Genomic DNA, 25,548 nt, shown 5'->3' with positions numbered 1-25,548 from the left:
GCCATGTAGGCCCTAATGTGTTTTCGCTTCACGATTGAAAGAAACAAGCAGTTTGACCGTCCAGTTTTTTTAATTTTACACTCTCAATCTTCATTAATTTTACGAACTCAAGCGGATGCTTTAAACCTTGTCACATTTCACTTTGGAAGTTACATCCTGAATGAAACCTGTGTCCGTGCTACCATCCTCTGCACCAAAGGGAAAAGATCATCAATCATGACAGTGACTTATAAGACCTCAGTGACGTCAGTCTCACCTCAGTGACGTCATGTACCACTGCGCGTCCTAAACAAGAATTTTGCAAACTATTCTTTTGAAAATAGCACCTACGATCACTTTCGTTCGTAGCCCCACGATGGAGTAGTAATAGTGTCAACTTTCCCATCTTATTCACGGCTGAGGCTGTTTGACAGTGTAAAAGATGAGATAGACGCTATTACGTATATTCATCAAAAGATACGATCTTCTCTCTCTCTCTCTCTCTCTCGATCTCTCTCTCTCTCTCTCTCTCTCTCTCTCTCTCTCTCTCTCTCTCTCTGGTGTGTGTGTGTGGGGGGGGGGGGGCATGCGTGCGTGTGTGTGTGTGTGTGCCGTGTCTGTTCTGTCTGCTTGTGTGTGTGTGTGTGTGTGTGTGTGTGTGTGTGTGTCAGTGTGTGTGTGTGTGTAAGGGGTTGTGTGTGTCTGTGTACGTATCGGTGTGATTGTGTGTGTGTGTGTGTGTGTGTGTGTGTGTGTGTGTGTATGTGTGTGTAAGTGTGTGTCTGTGTGGGTGTGTGTGTACAGGAATTTCCGTAAAACTACCGACAGATCTTTATGAAATCTTTAAATTGAACTATTCAGAATAATATCAGTTAAGTTAGTCTTTTGGTGTGTTTTTCAATAAATGTCTCCGATGACGTCATATCCGGCTTTTATTAAAAAGCTGACGCTGGACTATGGTGACCGTAGTTTTTAATCAAATGACTTGAATAGTTTGTCAAACAATCTTTGGCCCGGTCCAAAGAAAGGAATTGCATTTCAGCTTTGAAGCTTGAAAAAAGTTTAGGAAGCGACTCCAAGAACACAGAAGACTCGAAGGTGAGTGACGAACCTTGTAGTCTTTCTGTGATAGTAGTAGTCCAGTGGACGATACCTTCGCCTGTGATCAAAGACAATGACCAATGACAGGTGAGATCGAGACTCGGTTGTGATGGATAATCCATATGGTTGTGATGGATTATCCAGAATAATCCCCTCTACAGCTAACAGAGACAAAGAGGCAGGTCATGGATAATCAGGACTATTTTACAAGATTCAGAACCTCCATAGGGAAAGAATCGATGAGAAGAGGATGTTCATCTCCAGCAATTGCCAGTGAGCAGCACTGCAATGCACACACTGCGTAAATCTTGGTGTTGTTTTCTCCCCTCAGACATCCAAACGCCCACCTACGCTTTATAAAGAATGTATAAAACACACAATTTGTTTTCATTCGGTGGCTGAAACGGAAAACACATGAGTGTATGTGTGTGTGCGTGTGTGTTGCAAAGAGAGAAAAAAAGAGAGAGAGAGAGAGAGAGAGAGAGAGAGAGAGAGAGAGAGAGAGAGAGAGAGGGAGAGAGAGAGCGTTACAAATGGTGTGCGAACTCCCAGTTTGTCTTCATCAAATTCTGCCTTAGATCTCCTCAGAGAAGTTATCGGTACGTGATCTCGAAGCAAAACCAAAACAATCCATACTTTCTTTTTTGTATACAAGGTTGTATAAGTGCACGTACATCGGACGGATATTTGCTAGCCGCTGTCTATATCTGTGGATGGTTTTTTTGTTTGTATTTTTTATCGATTTTGTTATTGGGGAGGGTGGGAGGGGGTGTATGTTGGAGGGGAAAGGAGCGGTAGGCAATGTGTAAATGTGGGGTATATCCATTGGGGGCAGTTGGGAATGACCGTGGTGTGTGTGTTAGTGTGTGTTTGTGTGTGGAGTATATCCAGAGGGGGGATTTGGGAATGACTGTGTGTGTTTGTGTGTGTGTTAGAGGGGGAAGGGAGGAAGGCAATGTGTAAATGAGTTATATTCATTGGGGGCAGTTGGGAATGACTGCGTGTGTGCGCGTGCGTGTGTGTGTGTGTGTGCGTGTGTGTGTGTGTGCGTTTGGGAGGGTGCAATGTGTAAATGAGAAGTATACTCATTTGGGGCAGTTGGAAATGACTGTGTGTGTGTGTGTGTGTGTGTGTGTGTGTGTGTGTGTGTGTGTGTGTGTGTGTACACGGGTGCGCTGTTCTTGGTTTAAACAAGTTTATTCAGTAAATTTCATTAGAATATTGCCGCATACATGAAATAAGGAACATGGAGCACAACAAGCTAGGCTTAATATGAGCTTACTCTTAAAAGCAAATGCGCTGTTAACTCTTGCTGAAAAGGTGACAAATGTGTTTGGCCTGTGTCTACCTTTTCAAAGTGGTTCAGGTTTTGCGAATCAATGGGTCGACACACACATGTATACACCATACAATTATAAACATGATTTTCTTGACTGACAAACGTCAAAGGTGTGAAATACATTCATACTGTTAAATGTTCTGCAAAACATATGCACATTTCACAAAAAGATGCAGAGACATGGGAATAAAAACAAGTCGCGTAAGGCGAAAATACAACATTTAGTCAAGTAGCTGTCGAACTCACAGAATGAAACTAAACGCAATGCAACGCAGCAAGACCGTATACTCGTAACATCGTCAGTCCACCGCTCACGGCAAAGGCAGTGAAATTGACAAGAAGAGCGGGGTAGTAGTTGCGCTGAGAACGATAGCACGCTTTTCTGTACCTCTCTTCGTTTTAACTTTCTGAGCGTGTTTTTAATCCAAACATATCATATCTATATGTTTTTGGAATCAGGAACCGACAAGGAATAAGATGAAAGTGTTTTTAAATTGATTTCGACAATTTAATTTTGATAATAATTTTTATATATTTAATTTTCAGAGCTTCTTTTTAATCCAAATATAACATATTTATATGTTTTTGGAATCAGCAAATGATGGAGAATAAGATGAACGTAAATTTGGATCGTTTTATAAAAGAAATATTTTTTTTACAATTTTCAGATTTTTAATGACCAAAGTCATTCATTAATTTTTAAGCCACCACGCTGAAATGCAATACCGAAGTCCGGGCTTCGTCGAACAATACTTGACCAAAATTTCAACCAATTTGGTTGAAAAATGAGGGCGTGACAGTGCCGCCTCAACTTTCACGAAAAGCCGGATATGACGTCATCAAAGACATTTATCAAAAAAATGAAAAAAACGTATGGGGATATCATACCCAGAAACTTTCATGTCAAATTTCATAAAGATCGGTCCAGTAGTTTGGTCTGAATCGCTCTACACGCACGCACACGCACGCACACACACACACACACACATACACACACACACACACATACACACACACATACACCACGACCCTCATCTCGATTCCCCCCTCGATGTTAAAACATTTAGTCATAACTTGACTAAATGTAAAAAGAAAGTAGAATAGCCGGTATACAGTTTTGCACAAGGGATAGAACAAAATGCAGTCCACATTGATTCAATCATTTCTCAAGAGTTTATTTACATCACATACACAAGTGTTCCTCTGTTACAAAAGCGTTTGTACAATATACGCACTAAAAAATCTTAAGCATTTACTTCACAATCTTACCAGTCACACTAAACACAAAAATATCACTCTTCATTATTCAAGTATCCTGCGTTCCAGTATCCATGACAATCGTTTGTATTTCTCTCACAATAATAACTAATTATGCTTGCTCCTTTTACCATCTGAAATGGGCATAAGCTCTGTTAGCTTCACAAAGTCGATGCAGCTCTTGTTTCCTGCGGATACTTTTCCCCTGCAAAGAAAAAAGAATGTCGACAAATATTAACTGGTGCAAACAAATTGCACTCACAAACGCACACACATATATATGTATAGGTTACAACACGAGTGGTTTTTTATATGGCTTGTATTTCAGTCAAGACCCAGCGGATGAATATCATCGGGAGACACGAGCCTCTGGCGAGTGGCTCTCGATTGATATTCCCGCTGGGTCTTGACTGAAATACAAGCCATATAAAAAACCACGAGTGTTGTAATCTGTATATCCCATTCTACCATCAAACACAAAGTGTAGACTACTAGCGGCACTGTTGCGATCTGTGCAGGGTAAAACACTGTTGCCAGCGAGACTTAGCCCTTTTGCAACCTTAAACTAAGTGACCGTCGCTGAAAAAATAAAACGAATGAGTGCATCGATAAGTACGCGGTAACACTACTTTCAGACCATTTAAAAGCTTTAAGTAAAGGTTCATAAGTTGCAAGAAAGTAATGAAGTCGTATAGAAATTAATTTAGTTGAAGCGCACAATTCTTTTGTTTTGCGTTTCAGGTCGGCAGAACGGGCGAAACGGGTTTGGGACCCATTTGGCTTACTCGATTCAGAATCGATCCCACGTTGTTTTTCTCGAACGTGTGTAATTAGGCTTATTGACAGAGAAGCAAATTTTAGGGAACAAATATGTAGGTTTAGATTTAACCATTTGCTCCCTATTTGAAATGTATCTACGTGTTTTGCGAGTGTGTTTGCATGGATGAACTTAAACTGGTATGGGTGTTAGGAAAACGCGACCGACACGTCTGTCACCGCCGATTGATTGCATTTTGAAGGAATATGACTGGATTACGGAAAAATACACACATGTTAAGTTCTTGGATACCTTCATCGCCAATGTGGACTTACTGCAGAGCCAGGCAAAAGAGTAGACTTGCTCGCAAAACACGTGAAACAGTCGATGTTTGATAGCGAAACCCAACCGTGCCAGGTAAAGGACGCTTTTCGGTCTCGCTGCGCATGTCACCAGTGACAGTGTTGTTGCTTTGAGTTTGACTAACAAACTCGAAACTGCCATTTAAAACATGAGCCAAATGTGTATTGATTGTGTGATTAGTCTATGTGACAGGGCTTCTATTATCTGTGCTCCCTAGCTTCTGTCAGTTCCCACACCGACACTGCCAGAGAAACTGAAGACGCACACCAAAACACACTACCGACAGATTCTCAAAAGTCGTCTGCTAACGATGCAAGGGGAGGGTACTCGTGTTTTTGTTTTGGTTCGCCAGCATCTGGTTATCTTGTAAGTTGAATGTTCGTTTATTTCGACCTGCATTGCTTCCATAATGAAAGAAACGTTTGCTTATTGCATCTCATACATCAGATCAGTTCTGAGATTAATTTTTGCGTGCAACTGATATGGTTTTCTGAGCCGTGCAATACGATTTTGGAACTTCATACAAATGTGTCACATTGTTCGGCGCGAGGTCAAAGGTCGGGAGGAAAGTAGTTCTTTGCCCAAATCGGAATCTGCACTATCATATATTTTTTTGGAGTCCATGATGTATTTATTGAGCTATAAAAATACAACATATATACCCATACTGAAGTAACAGAGACAAAGAAGGGAGGTCATGGGATATATATATATATATATATATATATACATTCACAGAGGCACCCATTCTGAATGCTAAACAGAAGCTGAAGTGATACCATTGTACCTGAGATGTGAGGCCCCGCTGATGAGGGGACAACTTCTGTAGTCCCTTAATCTATTATCTTCACCAAAATATACCTGTAATGATGGGCCACCTGCAATGTAAGGACAATTTTGGCTAGTCCTAAGGGTAAAATTTTATGGCAGGTATCACTTTATTTCTTTTTTCTTCAATAAATTTGTTTCATTCATGCACAGTGTACAAACATACTTAACCATAATTATGCAGAGTTCGCAAGCAAAATACTGCTAAATCGTCAGAAAGCTTAAACGAAGAACTAACTGTCAGGGCATTTTTCATCGAGCAGATAATGTTCACATAACCCAACATGATTGCATATTTATATAGTAGAACTATAAAACAAATCGCGTTAAGGCAAAATTAATACATTTAGTCGAGCTGTCGAACTCACGGAATGAAACTGAACACACTGCATTTTTCCACCAAGACAATACAGCTTCGTCAATCGCCGCGAGAAGGAAATCGCTCACCTCCCACATGCAAAACGCAGTTAAATAGACAAGCAAGATTAGCGCGGTAGCGTATTGCGCTAAGGAAGAAAACACTCTTTTCTGTATTCTTTTTAATTTTCTGAGCTTGTTTTAAATACAACATATCATATACATATGTTTTTGGAATCAGGAAATAATAAAGGATAAGATGAAATCTATTTCGGATCGATTTCTTAAATTCTAATCGTGGTACTAATTAACCTATTTTCGTTAACTGTGATCACATCTTAAGAGTAAACACGACCTATGTATATATTTTCTGATTCAAAATATAATGAAGAATATTATGCAATCAATTTTGAATCTCTTTGCGAAAAATTGATTTTAATGACAACTTTAATGAGCAAACTCATTAACTAATTTTTAAGCCTCCAAACTGAAATACAATACCAAAGTCCGAGCTTCGTCGAAGATAACTTGACCACAATTTCAACCAATTTGGTTGAAAAATGAGGGCGTGACAGTGCCGCCTCAAGTTCCACTAAATGCCGGATATGACGTCATCGAAGACATTTATTCGAGAAAAGAAAAAATAGTCTGGGGATATCATACCCAGGAACTCTCATGTGAAGTTTCATGAAGATCTGTGCAGTAGTTTTCTTGGAACCGATCTACACACACACACACACACACACACCACGACCCTCATCTCGATTCCCCGTCTCTATGTTAAAACATTTAGTCATAACTTGACTAAATGTAATGAGACATCACTGAACTTATCTACCAAGAACTGCAGTTAGCAATACTGATCCATTATCTTTAGGCTATTTTACTGGGGAGTGAGGTCTAAAGTGGCATCTCAATCAAATGCACGGTGCTGACACAGTAATGTAAACAGCATGGCCAGCTGGCAAAGAGCCCGTTGACAGCCAGATTCTGAGGAGAAAATGGGGCTGGATTGGACACACCCTGAGGAAACCAACATCCAGCATCACCCGCCAGGCTCTCACTTGGAACCCGCAAGGGAAAAGAAAGAGAGGGAGGCCAAGAAACAGCTGGAGGCGGGACACAGAGGCAGAACTGAAGAGGCAAGGCAACAGCTGGACAGAAGCGGAAAGAACAGCCCAGAGCAGGGTGCGATGGAGAAATGTCGTCAATGGCCTATGATTCGCTGGGTCAGTAATGGCCAGCTGGCTTGGACTCCAGTACAGGGAGGTAACTGCGCTTATTCCCCCTGCTATACACTTTCAAAAGATGTGAATAACTAGTTGTGCACGTCTATGATACTAGGTAACAGTTACAAAATCAGTGAGTGACTAACTTTGCTGGTCTATAAACTTGTTCTCACAAATCCTTGGACTCAGTTGATGGTTTCATGTGATGTATGACAACTTTGTGTGATGAAATAAAACGTGTTTCCAAAAAAAGTTGTGTTTGTGAATTTTTTTAATATTTTTGTTTATCGATGATGCATGGCCTCAAAATGGGGCTTGAAAGTGGGACATGAACAAAGCTTCTTACTTCTCTGCACTAGTGTTTTTGTTAGAAACACCAAAGATCATTTGTTGGGGCACATGATTTTAGGTTAGGGCACATTTTTCAAATAAAAACACAGAAAATAATATAACACTTAGTTATTTCAGATTTAGATGGAATTGAAAAAAGCCTTGTTGTAAGTTACTTTCGTTTCCATAAACGCTTCAGGGAGAATGAATTGTTTAAAGTACTTCTTCTTCTTCTGCGTTCGTGGGCTGAAACTCCCACGTACACTTGTGTTTTTGCACGAGTGGAATTTTGCGTGTATGACCGTTTTTATCCCGCCATTAAGGCAGCCATACGCTGCTTTCGGAGGAAGCATGCTGGGTATTTTCGTGTTTCTATAACCCACCGAACTCTGACATGGATTACAGGATCTTTTCCGTGCGCACTTGGTCTTGTGCTTGCGTGTACACAAAGGGGGATAAGCCACTAGCAGGTCTGCACATAAGTTGACCTGGGAGATCGAAAAATCTCCACACTTAACCCACCAGGCGGCCGCGGCCGGGATTCGAGCCCTCGACCTTCCAATTAAGAGGCAGACGTCTTACCACCCCGCCACAGCGCCCATCGTTTAAAGTACTAACGCGCACACTTTACAAATTACAGCAACAACATTATTTTGTATGCTGGATTATAACTTACTTAATTAATTGAGCAATAGATCTTTCAAAAATATCGGCGATAAAAGCAGACGATTTTCCGAACTCACTTGGTTTCGTTTCCTTCTGTAATGTACACAAAACACACTGACTGACTTAACGCAGTCGACCCCACCCAATTGTCAATGTGTTGTGATGAAATAGATGCTCGAGAACCTTCCCTTTTTTGTCTTTGGAATATCTGATTGATAACAGGTCTTTTGTATGTGGACAAGCCTGTTTAAGTTTGATTATTGACACTGTTTGTCAAAGTGCTCATGTCCCATAAGTGTTACCCAGTATCATGGATGTGCACAGTTGATAATGAAAATCAATCCAAGACAGAGACATTGCATCTGCCCGAAGGACATGCAATATTTAACTTCAGCTCTTGGAACACACACGTTATAAAAATACAGTAGAACCCCCCTTTTAAGACCCCTCCAATTTAACCCTTAGGCTGGTTGTCGCGCTACTTTACGTGTACTGTCACCTGGTTGTCACGACATATGTCGCGCTACTGGCTCAGTCTGTTTGGTCGGTTCCGATTACCTCCCATGGATGTGAAAACTATTATGACCGTTTTTTCTCTTTTTATATTTAGTCAAGTTTTGACTAAATATTTTAACATCGAGGGGGAATCGAAACGAGGGTCGTGGTGTATGTGCGTGTGTGTGTGTGTCTGTGTGTCTGTGTGTGTGTGTGTGTAGAGCGATTCAGACTAAACTACTGGACCGATCTTTATGAAATTTGACATGAGAGTTCCTGGGTATGAAATCCCCGAACGTTTTTTTCATTTTTTTGATAAATGTCTTTGATGACGTCATATCCGGCTTTTCGTGAAAGTTGAGGCGGCACTGTCACGCCCTCATTTTTCAACCAAATTGGTTGAAATTTTGGTTGGGTAATGTTCGACGAAGCCCGGACTTCGGTATTGCATTTCAGCTTGGTGGCTTAAAAATTAATTAATGACTTTGGTCATTAAAAATCGGAAAATTGTAAAAAAAATTAAAAATTTATAAAACGATCCAAATTTACGTTTATCTTATTCTCCATCATTTGCTGATTCCAAAAACATATAAATATGTTATATTCGGATTAAAAACAAGCTCTAAAAATTAAATATATAAAAATTATTATCAAAATTAAATTGTCCAAATCAATTTAAAAACACTTTCATCTTATTCCTTGTCGGTTCCTGATTCCAAAAACATATAGATATGATATGTTTCGATTAAAAACGCGCTCAGAAAGTTAAAACAAAGAGAGGTACAGAAAAGCGTGCTATCCTTCTTAGCGCAACTACTACCCCGCTCTTCTTGTCAATTTCACTGCCTTTGCCATGAGCGGTGGACTGACGATGCTACGAGTATACGGTCTTGCTGAAAAATGGCAGCTACTTGACTAAATATTGTATTTTCGCCTTACGCGACTTGTTTCTCTCTCTGTTAATTCACCAGTGGCTATGTAACATGTGTTACAGAATTGCACCAGTGTTAGGGTTAAGACCTTCCCCCCTTGCTTTTTCAGATTTTCTCTTCATAATCTCTGAATATGTGTGATCCCATTTAAAGACTCCCTCCTTTTTTAAGACCTGCGTCACAAATGGCTGTATTTTAAAAAGACAAGTCAAACCAAAGCTGTGTTCACCTCATTATTGTAAGCTTCCAGAATCTCCCAGGCCAGTTTCTTGTGCATGGGAATCTTACGCTCTTTGTCGCGACAGCTTTCCACCAGCCATTTGCTTGCCTTGTAAAGCTGGTGGTTGGATGAGCATGGCATTGGCACCTGCACAAGTTCACACACAGTGAAGCAATTGTTTTTAAACTTTGTTTTTGTCTGTTAACCGCAACTCACTGTAAGTTTAACTAGTTAAAGTTAGCCTGTTCATTCTTTGTTTTTAAACACACAGAGACACACACATGCACATAGAAAACACACACACACACACACACACACACACACACACACATCCAATCAACCATTAGCAAGCCAGTATCCCCTAATATACGTGTTCTGAACACAAAATAAAATCTTAAATAAATGAGGCAGAGCGCTGTTTAGAGATCTGATAAACAAAGGGAAGTAAGCGATCTTAATGCATACAACATGTGTAATAGATAGAGTAAGTGAGTTATTCGGAACCATTCTCCTGGCACCTGAGAGAATAACAAGCATTGAAATGAACAAGCGACTTTCATCCTCAAATTTCATCTGAGGAGGAAATTCGCTTGTTATTTTCAATACATGTTCTGAACACGTTCAACAACAAAGAAAAAAACTCACAAACTGGAATTAAAAAAATACCTGGTATGAGACACCTCCTTTGACGATTTTGGTGGTGATGAGGATGGGTTTGCAGTTCTCCACAGCTTGGTGAAAAATGGTCAAAGGGTTGCACTCAATCTTTGCTTTCTCCTCTGTTGTTGCAGCTTTGTTGTACTTTTCCACTTGAATGTGCTTGATGTTTTCAAACGTCTGAAACCATTTTTTTTCCACAAATGTAAAATATTTTAAAGTACCGGTATGTAATGTGTGTGAATGTGTGTGTGTGTGTGTGTGTGTGTGTGTGTGTGTGTGTCGATGCGTGTGTGTGTGTGTGTGTCGATGCGTGTGTGTGTGTGTGCGTCAATCCGTGTGTGTGTGTTTGTATGACACTATGTTCTTGTGTGTTTTGTGAGTGTACAGCCATCTGTCTAAGTTGGTGTGTCTGGATTTGTGCACGTGTGTGCGTGTGAAATTCTAATGAACCTTGATGTTTATTCTAGTCAAAGACAGTTCAAAGTTACTTGATAAGACTAATTTTATGGATAGAGTAACAATACCAACTAACACGGAAATAAACTTGGACAAACAAAAATCTGTTACTTTTTTCGGACTAAACCTGCCAGTCTCACACTTATTGCAGAGAGGTGAAACTGTGATAACTCTGTCAATACATTTTGAAACTGATCAGTTATCCACATGGCTTAAATTTTAAAGGCCCACTCCGCCTTGTGAAAACAGTTTTCTTCACCATCGCAGATCTGATCGGGCTTTTACATGGGATAAGACCATCCCCCCACTTGATTACACATCAAGCAGTCAGGCAGCAAGCAGTCAGTTGATTTTTGGTATGTCACCAAGTGGAGGGATGGTCTTATCCCATGTTAAAGCCTGGCCAGATCTGAGACGGCGAGGCAAACTGTTGTCACAAGGTGGAGTGGGTCTAATTTAACAACTAACTACCTGAAGCAATCTTACCCTTTCTAAGATGTCCCTGGTCAGCTCTTTGTTTCCACCTTTCATGACTCGGTTGATGAATTTTCTGCAAGAAAACAACAAAGTTTATTAAGTATTAAATCAAAGAGCAAGATTCCTTGTGTAGAAAAGTGCCTTGTACATCTAGTCCTGTAAATGCGGTACAACTATACAAGCTAACACTACCCTCAGGGTGAAAGTTGCGAGTTTTCAAACTCAGCAAAAAATGGCCCTAATATGTTCAAAATCTCTGACATTTCCCCTTCTGGCATGTTTTCAGAATTCAGAAAATAGACTTTAATATACACGTTTCCTTATTTCCTAATGGGAATTTTCATCTGTACAGTTAACACCACACACCACACCACACCACACCACACCCCCCCCCACACCCCCTTTTTAGGACTTTCAAAAATCTGAGAAAATCAGTTCTCAAAAGGGGGGTAATTTTACAAAGGTTATGAACAGAAAATCTAAACAAATAAAGTCTTGAAAGGAAGAAAGTCTTAAATTGGGGGTCTTAAAAGGGGGTCTTAAAAGGGGGTCTTAAAAGGGGGTCTTAAAAGGGGGTCTTCAATTGGGGGTCTTAAAAGGGGGCTAACACTGTATACCTTGCCAACATTCGTTCACTACACACACACAGCAATGTGGAAAAAAACAATCACAAAACAAACTCACTGCATCAGGGGATCATAATACACAGAAAAGACTTGTTCTGTCTTGGCGGCCTTGATGGATCTGAAACGTCGGAGGTCTGTTTCTTCCAGCGGTTTCTTCAGTTCCTCCTTGTCTATCGTCGGTTCCAGGAAGTGAGGGTTGTACTGGCTCATTGTTCGCACATGCTTCATTCTGGTAGCAGGATAGAAGAAAGAAAAAGTGATATAAAACTAAAACGACAAATCTTAATTAAGAACAGCATCATCTTGAATAAAAATTGAGCAGCTTCCAAGTCAACAGTTTCCTTGTTGTTCTTTTTTTTCACAAACTTACAACTTTTATTTTACTCAACTGTTGAATGTTACTAGACAATATATATTAAACTAGATGATTACCCGCTTCGCCGGGTACCCCGGCTTCGCCGGGAAGAAGTAGAGCCGAATACCCGGCTTCGCCGGGAAGAAGTAGAGGAATACCCGGCTTTGCCGGGATGAAAGCGTTGTGGACAATGACCTTCTAAAAATAGTAACGGGAATATCCGGCTTCGCCGGGATGAAAGCGTTGTGGACAGTGACCTTCTAAAAATAGTAATGGGAATATGGATTGACGCCACACGAAGGAAGGGAGATAAACGCAAAACACTGGAGAAGATAAGGAAGAGTTACTGGGAATGGATCTGGGAAGATGAACAGAAAAACCAAAATCAGTTCAGCGCTGCGCGCTGAGAGTACGTGTTGAAAATTCTCATTGACCAGGTTGTGTCCGGGGTCTACCTGAATATGCCCACCAAATTTGAAGCAGATCCATCGAGAACTATATTGGCCGTGCATCGCGAACACACACACACACACACACACACACACACACACACAGATATATATATCATTATTCAAGAACATACCTAAATAGAACCTAGTTCTTCTTTTGGTTTACTTAGTCCCCCCCCCCCCACCCCCCCAAAAAATTTTTTTTTTCCAATGACAAGGTAAAAAAAATTAACATCCCCCCCCCCTCCTTTTTCTTCTTTTTTCATTGCAGTTTGTTTCTTATTTACACAGCCGCATGTGGCTTTATATTGGACAGAAATCATGCGAGCTGTGTCAGTGTCTGACCTCGATGTTGGAGAAGAGTAACTTACATTGTGAAGTCTGCAAAATCAAGTTTTGTCATCTTTATTTTTATATTTTTATTTGTTGAAGGGTTAAAACAAAATTACTTGGTTTGGGGGAAAATATAGGGTTGGTCAGGAAATCGAACATTCATTTTTGTTTTATTTTTTGTTGGCCTTATCTAATCATTGGGATTAATTATAAAATAACATTCATTACTTACGCAGCGTTAACATTATTCCCTTAAAGGTTAACCAAGCAAAGGAAAACTTTAAAAGGAAAACTGAAATATAGACGTGTGTGTGTGTGGCAGGGGACGGGGCCTGCTCGTATAATTTAATCACTATAATGTGTGTGTGTGTGTGTGTGTGTATATATACGTGTGTGTGTGTGTGTGTGTGTGTGTGTGTGTGTGTGTGTCAGTGTGTGTTGTGTGTGTGCGTGTGTGTGCGTGCGTGCGTGCATGCATGCGTGCGTTTACGTGCGTGCATTTTATCCATTCATTTCAAGCACACATAATTTTCATGAAACAAAATGACCGTTTTGATTAAAAAACAACACTTATTTATTGTATAATACTATGAACATTTCTAATTCTAGATTATTCAACTCTGTCAGTGTCACACTGCGTCTTTAATGTCCTTGGCTTGCGAATGCATACGATCAACACTCACTGACTCAGGACTACAATCCAACCAGTATTATGACGGCTATCAAATGTCAATACAGTATACATGTTCAAACACTTACAGCGGTACAGCCTTTTTTAACTGCAGACTTTGGAACTTCGCAAGTAGAGAGGCACACGACCTACACGGCGCAGCCATGTTGAAGCTCTTTTGTGTTGAATTCAATTTTGGTACATTTTCGACAACCCAAACCCAAACTTCCGGTCTCCCAAAGACTAGCAACTGTTGACACTGGACACCTCTGGAACCTTGACGATTTCGTCGTCTTATTTGGGAGGAATGGTATGATATATATATATATATAAATATTTCAACCAATATCGCATTATTTGCCGTTGAATACAATCTTGCATCTCGTTTGACACACCTTTATAAGTTTCCTAGCATTTTTGCAGCCAGTATTTTACCAGAGAGAGACACGTTAAATTACTGTTGACTTCACGAGACTAATTTATTTATGACACAAACTGCTCATTACTATTTTACTCAAGACTTAAGGCAGTTTTGTGATAGAAAATGGAAGGATCAGGCTGTGCCTGACATGATTCATCCATAAGTGTAACTTCCTTGACTAGATACCTTTGATGATTGACTCAATGAGTCATTGACTGTAATGTCAGCACAGCACAGGTTTTTACGCCACATACAGTAGACACACACACGCACACGCACACACACATACACACACACACACTCACGAGCCAGTGCATACATGCACACACACATGCACATACACACTGATACACATGCAGACACACGCATGCACAGCAGACACATACACACATGCACTGATGCACACACACACACACAGACACACACACACACACACACACACACACAAAAACAATGATTGATAGTTGATACTTGCATGAAGCGATTGAGTGAGTGTCACACACACTCACACACACAAACACACCACACACACATGCACACACACAAACACATACAAACAACTCACACTCATTGTGTCACGTCAGTTTTTATTAGTATTTTACAAAGAAGTTTGTGTTTTATTTTCAGACATCAATGCAGACACACGCACACACATACACACACACACACACACACAAACAATGATTGATACGTGTATGAAGCGATTGAGCCAGTGACACACACACTGATGCTCACACACACACTGACACACCACACACATATATATATTATATACACACACAAACACATACAAACAACTCACACTCATTGTGTCACTGTCACATCAGTTTTTTAATTTTATTTGTATTTTACAAAGAAGTTTGTGTTTTATTTACAGACATCAATCTGGAGACACCCTCCATAATACATTGTTGGACTAGCTGTCACTAGTCTGACATCATGGCTTCCACGTCTTCCCTGTGGTATGGGAACTATCGAGGTGCCGTGTATCCGGTTGACCTTCATGCACCGCCAATTGACCTTGGACCCAGGGCACGCCGCATGAAAACTCTGGTGGAGCTTTGTGCTGAGGAAATCGTGAAGGACTCTAGTTTGACCAGAGCTGCCATCAGTGTCATTCCTAAACCATTGTGTGAACCACTGATGAAGGTTTGAAACTTTGCTTTGTTTTGCAGCGTGAATTTATATAAACCATGTATGATTTGTACCAGGTCAGCTAGTAAGGCCTAAAAAAAAAATAGGTGTGGTTACGGTAACCCGACCTACCCTAATTTTAGGGGCCGATCCTATAACTTTTTATTACATTTGTCACAAAAAAAAAAACAAAAAAAAAAAAAACCGAGTGCAAAAAACGCAATGAAAGCGAAAGCGCCCGAGTCGCACACTTATTTCCCTGTCAGTGTCAAGTAGGTTTAATTTGTACACATTAGAAAAAAAAGTTAAAAAAAAAAAAAAAAGTGATTGCCTACCTACCTACCCTATTTTTTTTGGCTATGTTACCGTAACCACACCTATTTTTTTTTTTTGGCCTAATAATAAGTACTAGTATAGTTAACCTTCACCTTAACCTTCTCTTGATTGTGTGTCACTGTATGATCCAGAGCCTAACAAAAGTGTCTGAAACTATTGTTAGCTGTGGTTTATTTTTGGATTGAGACTTTATGTAATCCACAAACACTACAGAACCTTCCTTCAGAACCTTGGGGGATATATGGGTTGCTTGAAAGTGATCACAGGAATTCTGTAGTGTACGTGAGACTGTGAGTGTGTGGACAAATGTTTTTGTATTCCAGTGTTAGTTGTGCACTTCATGTGATTTATAAGTAACTCTCTCTTGCTCAGTTAGATTTTCCTATTAATTAATTAAATGATTAATTATATATGTATATATATACATGTGTTGTCTTTCTGCTCTCAGGAAGCGCTGTACAGAAATCGTGAAATGGCGATCCGGTGCATTGTGGGAAGTTGGCCCACACAAGTGCTGTTGCTACGTCACATGGTCCCTCAGCTTTTCACGTCCGTTCAGACGTTGTACAACATGGCGTATCAGAGCGACATTGTCAAACAGGGCTTGCGCTACACCACAAGTCTGGCTCACACATTTCTGGATGCTTTGAAGAACAACTCTAATACCAAGCTCAGATTCCTTGATCTCACAGGATTTCCTTCAGGTCGGTTGCTTAAGATATCATATTTTAGAATCATGTTTGGATACAACGGGCATCGAAAAAGCTGTTTGACTTTTTTTGTTAACATTGGACATGAGGCGCAACTTTACTGATTGTGTTCTTGTAATATCCTTTGACTAAAAAATGTACTTGAAAGATTTTATTTTTCAAGAAAAAACAAATAACGGGTGCTGTCATACACTTGCTTAAACTTAAGACGAATTTGACAGTGTTTAGCTGTGTAGTGACTCAGGAAAGCCTGTGCCAGTACTGCTGAACCCCATTTGAAGACCTTCACAAATCTTTAAAAAGTAGGTCTTGAGTATTAAAATGGGGGTAATTTACAGAGGTTATGAACAGAAAATCTGAAAAATCAATGTCTTAAAAAGTTCAAAAGGGGAAGTCTTAAATTAAGGGAGGGGGGGGGGGGGGGGGGGGTCTTAAAAGGGAGATTCCACTGTATTACTTTTTTGGGTCAAATTCAGTGATACTAAACTTAAAGACCACTTTTCATGACTGATCCATTTCATGTGTTTGCTCCTTTCACAGTTTTTTTTCAATAAAGCTGTTCCTGCATTCCATAAACAGTTTTGTCCACCTTTTTTTACAGCTGAAGTGATTGTGTACTTCCTGGCCACCCACTGCATGCTGGCCCACAACGAGATGCGGCACCAGACAATCAGAAACATGTACGAGCAGGCGGTGCAACAGGCAGGCAGCCAGGTGGTCAGCGAGATCGAGCCCATGGAACCCATGGAGCATAGTCTGCCTGAAGAGTGCTGTGAGTCTTTTGCCTTTGCCTGGATTTGGTCATCTTGAACTCAGGTCAAAATGAGTTCGACTCATTCTCTCCCTGACAGGATGCCTTGGTTTTCCTTGTCTGGCGAGGAAATCGATTTTTTTTACATATTTAGATCTTTTCGTAATGTGTTATGGATGTAAGCAGATTCGCGATCGTCGATAATGATTTTTCATGGTGTGTAATTTTTAAATTACAAAGGAATTGATATGTAAGACAGTTTCAAGCAAGCTATTTTTCGCGGCTGTATTTACTTGTGCAAACAACTCTAAATATGGCTAAAGTGTCACATGATAATCAACCGTTTGGTTTCGGCGCTCGCTGGAGCAGACGAATTTTTGACAGGGATGCAACCATATATTACGGTCTCCTTCCGGCAGCAGACCCAAAATTTCGACTTGTTTTGACCTTAGAACGATGTCTTTATTATAACTGTGAAGAACAGAACAGAGATCACTGTCGAAGTCGGCCAATCTGCAATCATTTTCGTCTCGCGAACACTGCTCGCAAACAACATATGGGAGATAACTCTGTATTCTTGTTTTGATAGATTCGCGTAGGACTTTAACGTCCGGTCAGAGGGACTAAAGTGATAGCGTGGAGCGATGATGATCAGAATGGGGTTTGGTGGCATCCAGGCAAGATGAAAGTCTTGTTGACCCTCCATCCCTCACCCCCCCACCTCCACATCAACCGCCAAAATTGCTTCACAACAATATGAAGCAAACTTTGAGCACAGTTCTTGACCAATCGACTTTAAGCCTTGGTAGTTTTTACACTTGTACACACAAAAAAACTTGTGATTGTGGAAGATTTTATTTTTTTAATTTTTAATTTTTTTTATTTGTTTTTAAGGCACAGTCCTTCCCGTGTAAACAATTCGGCTCAGCACCTCACGTCTGACCAGGCTTTTACGTGGGACAAGACCATCCCTCCACTAACACAAATATGAAAAATTAACAGCCTGGATGTTGTCTGTGCAGAGAGATGTTTTGTGTGAATCAATTTTCCTACAACAAATCCCGCTCTGCACAAAAAAGCAGTCAGGGTGTTGATTTATGGTATGTCTTCAAGTGAATTGATGGTATAATCCCATCCTGAACTCAGGTTAAAATGAGTTCGGCTCATTCTCTCCCTGACCGGACGCTACAGTCCTACGCGAATCTATCAAAACAAAAATTCAGAGTTATCTCCCATATGGTTTTCGCGAGCACTGATCTAAATTTGAGATCAGTGTTCACGAGACAATAATGATTGCAGATTGGCCGACTTCGACAGTGATCTCCGTTCTGTTCTTCGCAGTTATGATAAAGACATCGTTCTAAGGTCAAAACAAGTCGAAATTTTGGGACTGCTGCCGGAAGAAGACCGTAATATATGGTTTCATCACTGTCAACTGGTTACAGAAAAAAATCGTCTGCTCCAGTGAACGCCGAAACCAAATGGTTGATTATCACGTGACACTTTTGCCATATTTATAGTTGTTTGCATAGTAAATACAGCCACGAAAAATAGCTCGCTTGAAACTGTCTTACATATCAATTCCTTGGTAATTTAAAAATTACAAAACACCATGAAAAATCATTATCGACGATCGCGAATCTGCTTATATCAATAATACATTACAAAAAGCTCTAAATATGTTAAAAAAAAAATCGGTTTCCTTGCCAGACAAGGAAACTCAAGGCATCCTGTCAGGGAGAGAATGAGCCGAACTCATTTTGACCTGAGTTCAGGATGGGTATAATCCCATGTAAAAGTCTATGCAGATCTAAGCAGAACTGCGGGATTTCAGGGACTGTGCAGTTTCATTTGTGAAGGATTTTTAAACATGTGAATGCACGTGTATATCGTTGTTGTCCTGGAATTTTGGCGTAACTCGATTCTTTAGCGATTTTGATGTTTTTGTGCTTTAGACAAAGTAAATCAATCCCCATGAGAAGTATTCTCTTAAATGCGACGGACAATACAAGATTAAACATTCTTGGTATCTTTCTAGCCTTACCAGGTACAAATATAAACACTATTTCATAATAAAAAATAAACAGTTTTGGCCTTCGGCTGAAAAGCTGTCGAAATTGAGTTACGCAAAATTTCCATGACGACGCCGATATGTATCTCTCTGTACATACTCGTTATTATGCATCTGCCTGTATGTATGTGTTTGTAGTTTACTGAAGCACTTTATTTGAGCATGGTTCTCTCCCTTGTTCCTTTGCTTTGTTCCTGTAACACCTAAGGACACCTAATACACTACTCTTCACAAATTATTCATATAAACTCAATGAATTCACATGAGTTTTTCTTCATCAGCTGTAACCATCAAGCTGGATGCCTTCGTGACGTCGGAATCCACTCACACCGAGCTGTGCAAGGCGCTCAAGGTGTCCAGTTTCCCTAACCGCAAGCTGAGCATCGTCCTCAGTCGCCTCTCCATGACCTGCCTCGGCCAGGCACGCATCTCTCTCCTGCTCAAACAGCTACAGCCCCAGGTGTGTGTGCTGTCATGGTGGAGTGAATAAGAAGATAAGGCAGAAAGTAGATGTATGAGATGAGTGCGTGTAAAGTTTAGTGTTGAAATTGCTGTCTATGATTGGGTATAAAAAGTGCAGTGTGATGATTTGACCTCAGACATTTTAAAATAAAATATTTGCAGAAGCTATGTGACACAGCAATTTATAATGGAAACTGCTTTCTTACAGATTATTCAGAATAACAATAGATGTGTATATTTGCAATGCAAAATGTCTCGAGAAATGTATTTTATCTTTTTTGCATTTGAATTAGAACTACATGTATAACATAATCTTTGATTTAGGACCCGTGGGTTTGCAATTTTACCATACTGGTTTTTTTGTGTTTAATGCCTATTAATTTATTTTTACTTTTCAACCCTATTTGAACCTGTTTTTCGTAGATTCTTTTTGAAGGCCTTTGAGCAGAGTCAAAACCATGGAAAAGATTGTACAGCTCTCTGCTATTTTTCTCCACATGTGATTTATACTGTTTTTTCAAAATTATTGCAGCAACTGACAGGCCTGCAGCTACAGTATAACGCTCTGACAGCTCAAGACTTTGTCAAGCTGGCGCCAGCACTCCAGACGTTGGTATCTGTAGAATCTTTGGACCTCTCGTGCAACAGCATCTTCTTCTACCAGAACGAAGGCTGCTGCAACGCTACAGCTTTAGTCTTTGGTGCCATGCCACGCCTGCAGCGTTTAGACCTCAGCAACAACCGCATCAAGACGAGACTCCGGAGGTTGCTGGAGAACATTGCTCTTCCTCTGACCTACTTGAGACTGGCTGGGTGTGGCTTGACCGTGACGGACATGACCTACCTGGCGCATTCTCAGCACTGTGCCAACCTTGTGGAGCTGGACTTAAGCGAGAACAACCTCAGCCTGTGCGACCGGCAGTTCAGAGATGTGGTGACTGCCGCGAGGTCCTCGCTGTGTGTGCTGGAGATCGAAGACTGCACCTTGAACTGTGCCAATGTACACAGTTTTCTCCCTTGCCTGGCTCAGCTCTCCTCTCTCATGTACCTCAACGTGGCCGAGAATCGTCTGCCTCAGAACAGTCAGGTGACGCTCTTGGCCACCGCGGCTGAGCTGGTTACTCTGCAGGTGTTCAAATCGTCGTACGCCCTGGAGTGTTATTACTTTGAGGGAGAGGAGGAGAGGCTGAAGGCAGCGGCGCTGGCTGAACTGAATCTGGTCGCCAACAGAAGCAGCGTTCAGTCGCTGAGACCAAAATCTCTGGCGCTGTTCTTGACGGAACTGGAGAGAGTGTTGGATGCATCCTGACTGTGCATGTGTGTGGAGGTTAACTTTGGTTTCTCACAGTCAGTGTTTTGAACTTACCAAGAGTAAGCCATGTTTTTCTGTGAACGTGAGTGACTTACGGTTTTGAGACGAATTGAGTGTACTCTCTTCAAACTACGTTTTCTTTCATTCATTATTTTGAATGCCAGACTGAAGAAACAACTTTTTACTAAGAGTAAGAGTACTAGACTTTAGGCAAATTATACAGTAAACCTCCCATAATAACCCCCTAAAGAACAACACTCTCTGTTTTCCAACCAATCGTCTTAATTGGCACAGATGCCTCTTGCACTGGAACTGACCTCCCAATAGTGACACTCTATGTTTTTCGACAACTGATTGACCAACAAAAAAACACTGACGCTTTATTAGCCACTTGACGCTGAAAGACCGTCGGTGAGTTAGTCAGTCGTGTATGCAAAATAATTCTTGTGCTGGTCAATCTAAGTGCCCAAAAACTATCCTACAGTTGTTATTTTTACATTTAGTAAAGTTTTGACTAAATGTTTTTAGATCTATAGATTGGGAATCAAAATGAAGGTGGTGGCGTATGCGTTATGTGTGTGTGCGTGTGTTTGTGTATGTATGTGTGTGTGTGTGTGTGTGTATGTGTAGAGTGATTACCAGAAAGCTACTGGACAGACTTCCATAAAACTTAACATAAAGATTCTTCCAGAAGGCCCACAGATTTATTTCGCTTTAGGCGACTTGTTATTTACTGTGTGGCAGTTCTCCTAGTTCTACAGCTTACTACGTTGTTATTTCTAAGCTAATTGTCGGCGAGAACTAGTAAAAGTTGTGAAGAGGAACAGAGAGAGATAATTTGCCTATATGTTTCTCTCTGCCCAGCGTGCAGACTAATGCATGCGGTTGATGTTATTTTTATGTGATGTTACCTCGCGTTGTGTTTTCCCTATTTCCTAGTGCAATGCAACTCTAACCCTAGTCTATAGCTGCTAACTCTTCGCTTTTCCAAAGATTCCGGCTTGACTGGTCAATAACTAATTCTACACAACTGAACAAGAACTCAATCAACTTGAATGTCAATCAGACACAAAGGGAGTCCACACTTAGATTGTATACGACGGGCGCAGTGGCGTGGTGGTCAGACGTCGGCCTCCAAAGCGGAAGGTCGAGGGTTCGAATCCCGGCCGCGGCCGCCTGGTGGGTTAAGTGTGGAGATTTTTCCGATCTCCCAGGTCAACTTATGTGCAGACCTGCTAGTGGCTTATTCCCATTCGTGTGTACACGCAAGCACAAGACCAAGTGCGCACGAAAAAGATCCTGTAATCCATGTCAGAGTTCGGTGGGTTATAGAAACACAAAAATACCCAGCATGCTTCCTCCGAAAGCGGCGTATGACTGCCTAAATGGCGGGGTAAAAACGGTCATACACGTAAAATTCCACTCGTGCAAAAACACGAGTGTACGTGGGAGTTTCAGCCCACGAACGCAGAAGAAGAAGAAGAAGAAGATTGTATAATTTCCAAACAACGGTTTATTTTACCAAAAGGTCAAGTGACCAGCATAAAATAGTATGTCAAATACAAACTACATGTTATACAAAATTCACCTTTCAAGCACACGCTTTCATTCAGATAAAAGGTTATTCAAAAAGACGCCTAATCTCCCAACCCACAATGCTAACTACGAGGAGGTTTTGCAGTCCGGCGCCTAGCTAACTATGTCTTTGATCCCGTACAGGATATGTTTGTTCCCTAACTAGCTAAATTTTGGGTGTCTAAAAATTCCGAAAGGGATGCTACTTGTTTTTCTGGCTACAAACGGAAGAACAGTTCTTTCCTCACCAGGCTAATATTTTATTACATGGATAGTCTGAGACTTCTCAATGCTATTTTTGATCGTAAGGAAACCCAGGCCGCGGCCCTTATTTCGCCAACGATATTTTTGGCCCTAATTTCAAAGTTCTACTCCTATTTATGAACGCACCATGAGATGTCCAAACCCGACTGCAATGGGTTTAACAAACACACGTGTACGTCCTTTAGTTTTACTTCCGCCTAACTGTCTAAGTTTGTCGGACCTACCCGGTCCGATTTGGTTTATTTTCTATCTATCTACGGTGATTTTTCTCCTATCTATCTTTTGGATCGCTCGGAACCAGACAATTCGACTGACCCGAGTGTTGATGATCGTCCTTTAGAACTATCTGTACTCCTACACTGCCTATCTGGATGAAAGAGAATCTCAAGATCCTTTACTGCTAGCAATTTACCCTACTCTTGTCTTTATTCTGCAAAACCTGACGACCTTTTGTCTCCCGAGTCTTTTATACCCCTTCCTGCCTAGCAACACAACATAATGTAAGGATGTCTCGCATTGGCTAAATAGATGGCAACAATGGCCGACTCTCTCGCGAACTCGTCCACAGCAAAAATATAATCCCTCTTTATCTATAGATCTCTTCCTTACGATTAGGATGTCCGCAGACATCGTTTCATTAACATTTCGACATATTTACTTACTTTACACTATTATTCTCTTCTAAAGAGCTTCAATCGCACGCTACATTAATATTCCGTCCACTCCGGTCGTCGGACCGTTGACCGGTGGAACGCAACTTACGACGGTCACTAGGCCAATCGCGTCTTCTACCGAGCATTGAAACGGGTTACTCATGACCCGATAACACGTTTATTTTAACTTTTCCTACTATTTCAAACGTTCAACTAGTCAAATAACGCTATAATAACAGGTTTGTTAACTTTTCATCTTGTTTCCAGCATCTAACTTGTCGAGTAAACAAACATGGCGGCCATTGCCAATAGCGAAACTACAAACTCAGTCCTTACGGAAATCCTAACTACATTATTGCTTACGTTCCATAACATGTCGGGAAAAGCTGGCATTAGCAATAACAACCCAGATTCTACTCTGACTTGTCTTTACTGCTGCAAACTTTATCGTGTTGACGGCAATCCCGTTACAACTGCTTGAGACAATGTAAATCAAATGAGTCAGAGCGCTATTTTGAGATCTTAGAAACAAAGGTACTTTTCAATATTGTAGATGCATTTAGAATGCTTGCGTCCCTTTGTTTCTAAGATCTTTGATTGTGACAGTTAAATTGCAAAATCTTGTCAGAGTTACCTGGCTGTCCAAAACATGTGATTCCTTATAAAAACTCCTCCATTTTACAACAATTCTTTCTCCACAGTTTGAAGGTCGCAACGGCGAGGATTTACTGTACATTCATGTTTGTATGCATATATGTGTGCCTGTGTTCTATAGAGTTTGTTCATTTCTTTGCATACTATTACTTACTTAGGGATTGCTATTGCAACTGAGAATACATATATATACTACTTTGTTGCACGTGGTAAAAATACAGCTATGGGTGCTGTCAGTCGGATGTAAAATGCCAAGAATTGTTTGTGTGGAAAATACCTGACACAGGAAGCGTGCAGAGAATAACTTGTTTTACAGTAATGCACTGTGTGATCCAAGCGCAAACAGAAGTTCAGATTATGGTGCTGTGTCTCAATAACTATGTGAAGGAGGATGTTTCTCACACATGAAAGGTCAAGCAATTGTCTGTGCATGTGATCAAAGAGCAAAATATATGATCATGAAACGTTTGCATATTCTACTGTTGAGTGTGTATTTTGTGTAAGTTCTTGCTTACATTTTCTAAAAAGTTGAGTTACATTTTGAATGGCCATCTCTCTTTCAATCTTGCTCTGACTTGCCTGTACATGAAATGTATGTATTTGTTGCAAGTATTTATGTGAACACTGTTGTTTTTTTGACAATGTGCCTGCTGGTGACTTTAACATTTTTCCATTCCTGAGTCTTTGTGATTTCTTTTTCTTTACCTGCTGAATTCTGACGTATTGAGTCCATGCAATTCAAATTATGCTGTGAAGTGTACCTTTGTCACTCACATTGAAGGTGCATTAAATTGGTGAATGTGGATGGTTTACGTGTGTGTGTGTGTGTGTGTGTGTGTGTGTGTGTGTGTGTGTGCGTGCCTGAGTGCATATGTGTACGTAAATGTAAAGGTGTGCGTGAGTGTGTGTGTGTGTGTCTGAATGATATATGTGTCGTTAAATGTAAAGGTTTGCATGCATACATGCATGTGTGTGTGTGTGTGTCTGAATGTATATGTGTGTGTAAATGTAAAGGTGTGCATGCATTCATGCATGTGTGTGTGTGTGTTCCTGGGTGCCCGGAACCCCCCCCTCCCCCATCCGTTTTTATTTTTTTTAATTTTTTTTAGTAAAAAAATAAAGCGCTTGTGCTTTCCTTCCTTCCAAATGCAACATGCTTGAAACTGACGAGAAACTCAAAGGCTAACCCCCCTCCGAATTATTTTTGAAATGATTAGTTATATTGAAATAGTAGTTCATATAAAATAGCACATTGCCTTCTCAAAGTCAAAGGTGCACATATTTGTACACGCATATTTACTGAATAGATACCTTGTTATCTTCCAG

At 40.6% G+C, this 25,548-nt stretch overlaps 2 protein-coding genes across 2 annotated transcripts; one reads left to right on the top strand and one right to left on the bottom strand.

The window, feature by feature from the left end:
• Nucleotides 1-3,573: 3,573 nt before the first annotated feature.
• LOC138958542 (small ribosomal subunit protein uS7m-like) lies at nucleotides 3,574-14,107 on the bottom strand. Its single transcript, XM_070329743.1, has 6 exons — nucleotides 13,969-14,107; nucleotides 12,131-12,301; nucleotides 11,456-11,519; nucleotides 10,520-10,690; nucleotides 9,863-10,000; nucleotides 3,574-3,881 (listed from the first exon to the last, which is right to left on the bottom strand). The coding sequence occupies exons 1-6, from the start codon at nucleotides 14,043-14,045 to the stop codon at nucleotides 3,804-3,806; spliced, it is 699 nt and encodes a 232-aa protein (XP_070185844.1). The 5' UTR covers nucleotides 14,046-14,107; the 3' UTR covers nucleotides 3,574-3,803.
• Nucleotides 14,094-25,025, top strand: LOC138958541 (leucine-rich repeat-containing protein 14-like). Its single transcript, XM_070329742.1, has 6 exons — nucleotides 14,094-14,189; nucleotides 15,178-15,449; nucleotides 16,219-16,474; nucleotides 17,082-17,252; nucleotides 19,584-19,762; nucleotides 20,297-25,025. The coding sequence occupies exons 2-6, from the start codon at nucleotides 15,240-15,242 to the stop codon at nucleotides 21,071-21,073; spliced, it is 1,593 nt and encodes a 530-aa protein (XP_070185843.1). The 5' UTR covers nucleotides 14,094-14,189; nucleotides 15,178-15,239; the 3' UTR covers nucleotides 21,074-25,025.
• The last annotated feature ends 523 nt before the right edge of the window (nucleotides 25,026-25,548 follow it).

The sequence above is a fragment of the Littorina saxatilis genome, linkage group LG2, assembly GCF_037325665.1.
Source record: "Littorina saxatilis isolate snail1 linkage group LG2, US_GU_Lsax_2.0, whole genome shotgun sequence".
Taxonomy (NCBI): domain Eukaryota; kingdom Metazoa; phylum Mollusca; class Gastropoda; order Littorinimorpha; family Littorinidae; genus Littorina; species Littorina saxatilis.
The sequence above is the reverse complement of the archived record's forward strand: the minus strand, read 5'-3'. Positions and strand labels throughout refer to the sequence as shown.

Bases quoted from the DNA above. Each gene is read 5' to 3' on its own strand.
- LOC138958542 (XM_070329743.1), bottom strand. From the start codon at position 14,045: ATGGCTGCGCCGTGTAGGTCGTGTGCCTCTCTACTTGCGAAGTTCCAA. The intron at 11,520-12,130 runs GTGAGTTTGTTT...GTTTTCTTGCAG, and splicing joins TATTATGATCCCCTGATGCA to AAAATTCATCAACCGAGTCA. The intron at 10,001-10,519 runs GTATTTTTTTAA...GAACTTGTGCAG, and splicing joins AAGGAGGTGTCTCATACCAG to GTGCCAATGCCATGCTCATC.
- LOC138958541 (XM_070329742.1), top strand. From the start codon at position 15,240: ATGGCTTCCACGTCTTCCCTGTGGTATGGGAACTATCGAGGTGCCGTG. The intron at 16,475-17,081 runs GTCGGTTGCTTA...CTTTTTTTACAG, and splicing joins TCTCACAGGATTTCCTTCAG to CTGAAGTGATTGTGTACTTC. The intron at 19,763-20,296 runs GTGTGTGTGCTG...AAATTATTGCAG, and splicing joins TCAAACAGCTACAGCCCCAG to CAACTGACAGGCCTGCAGCT.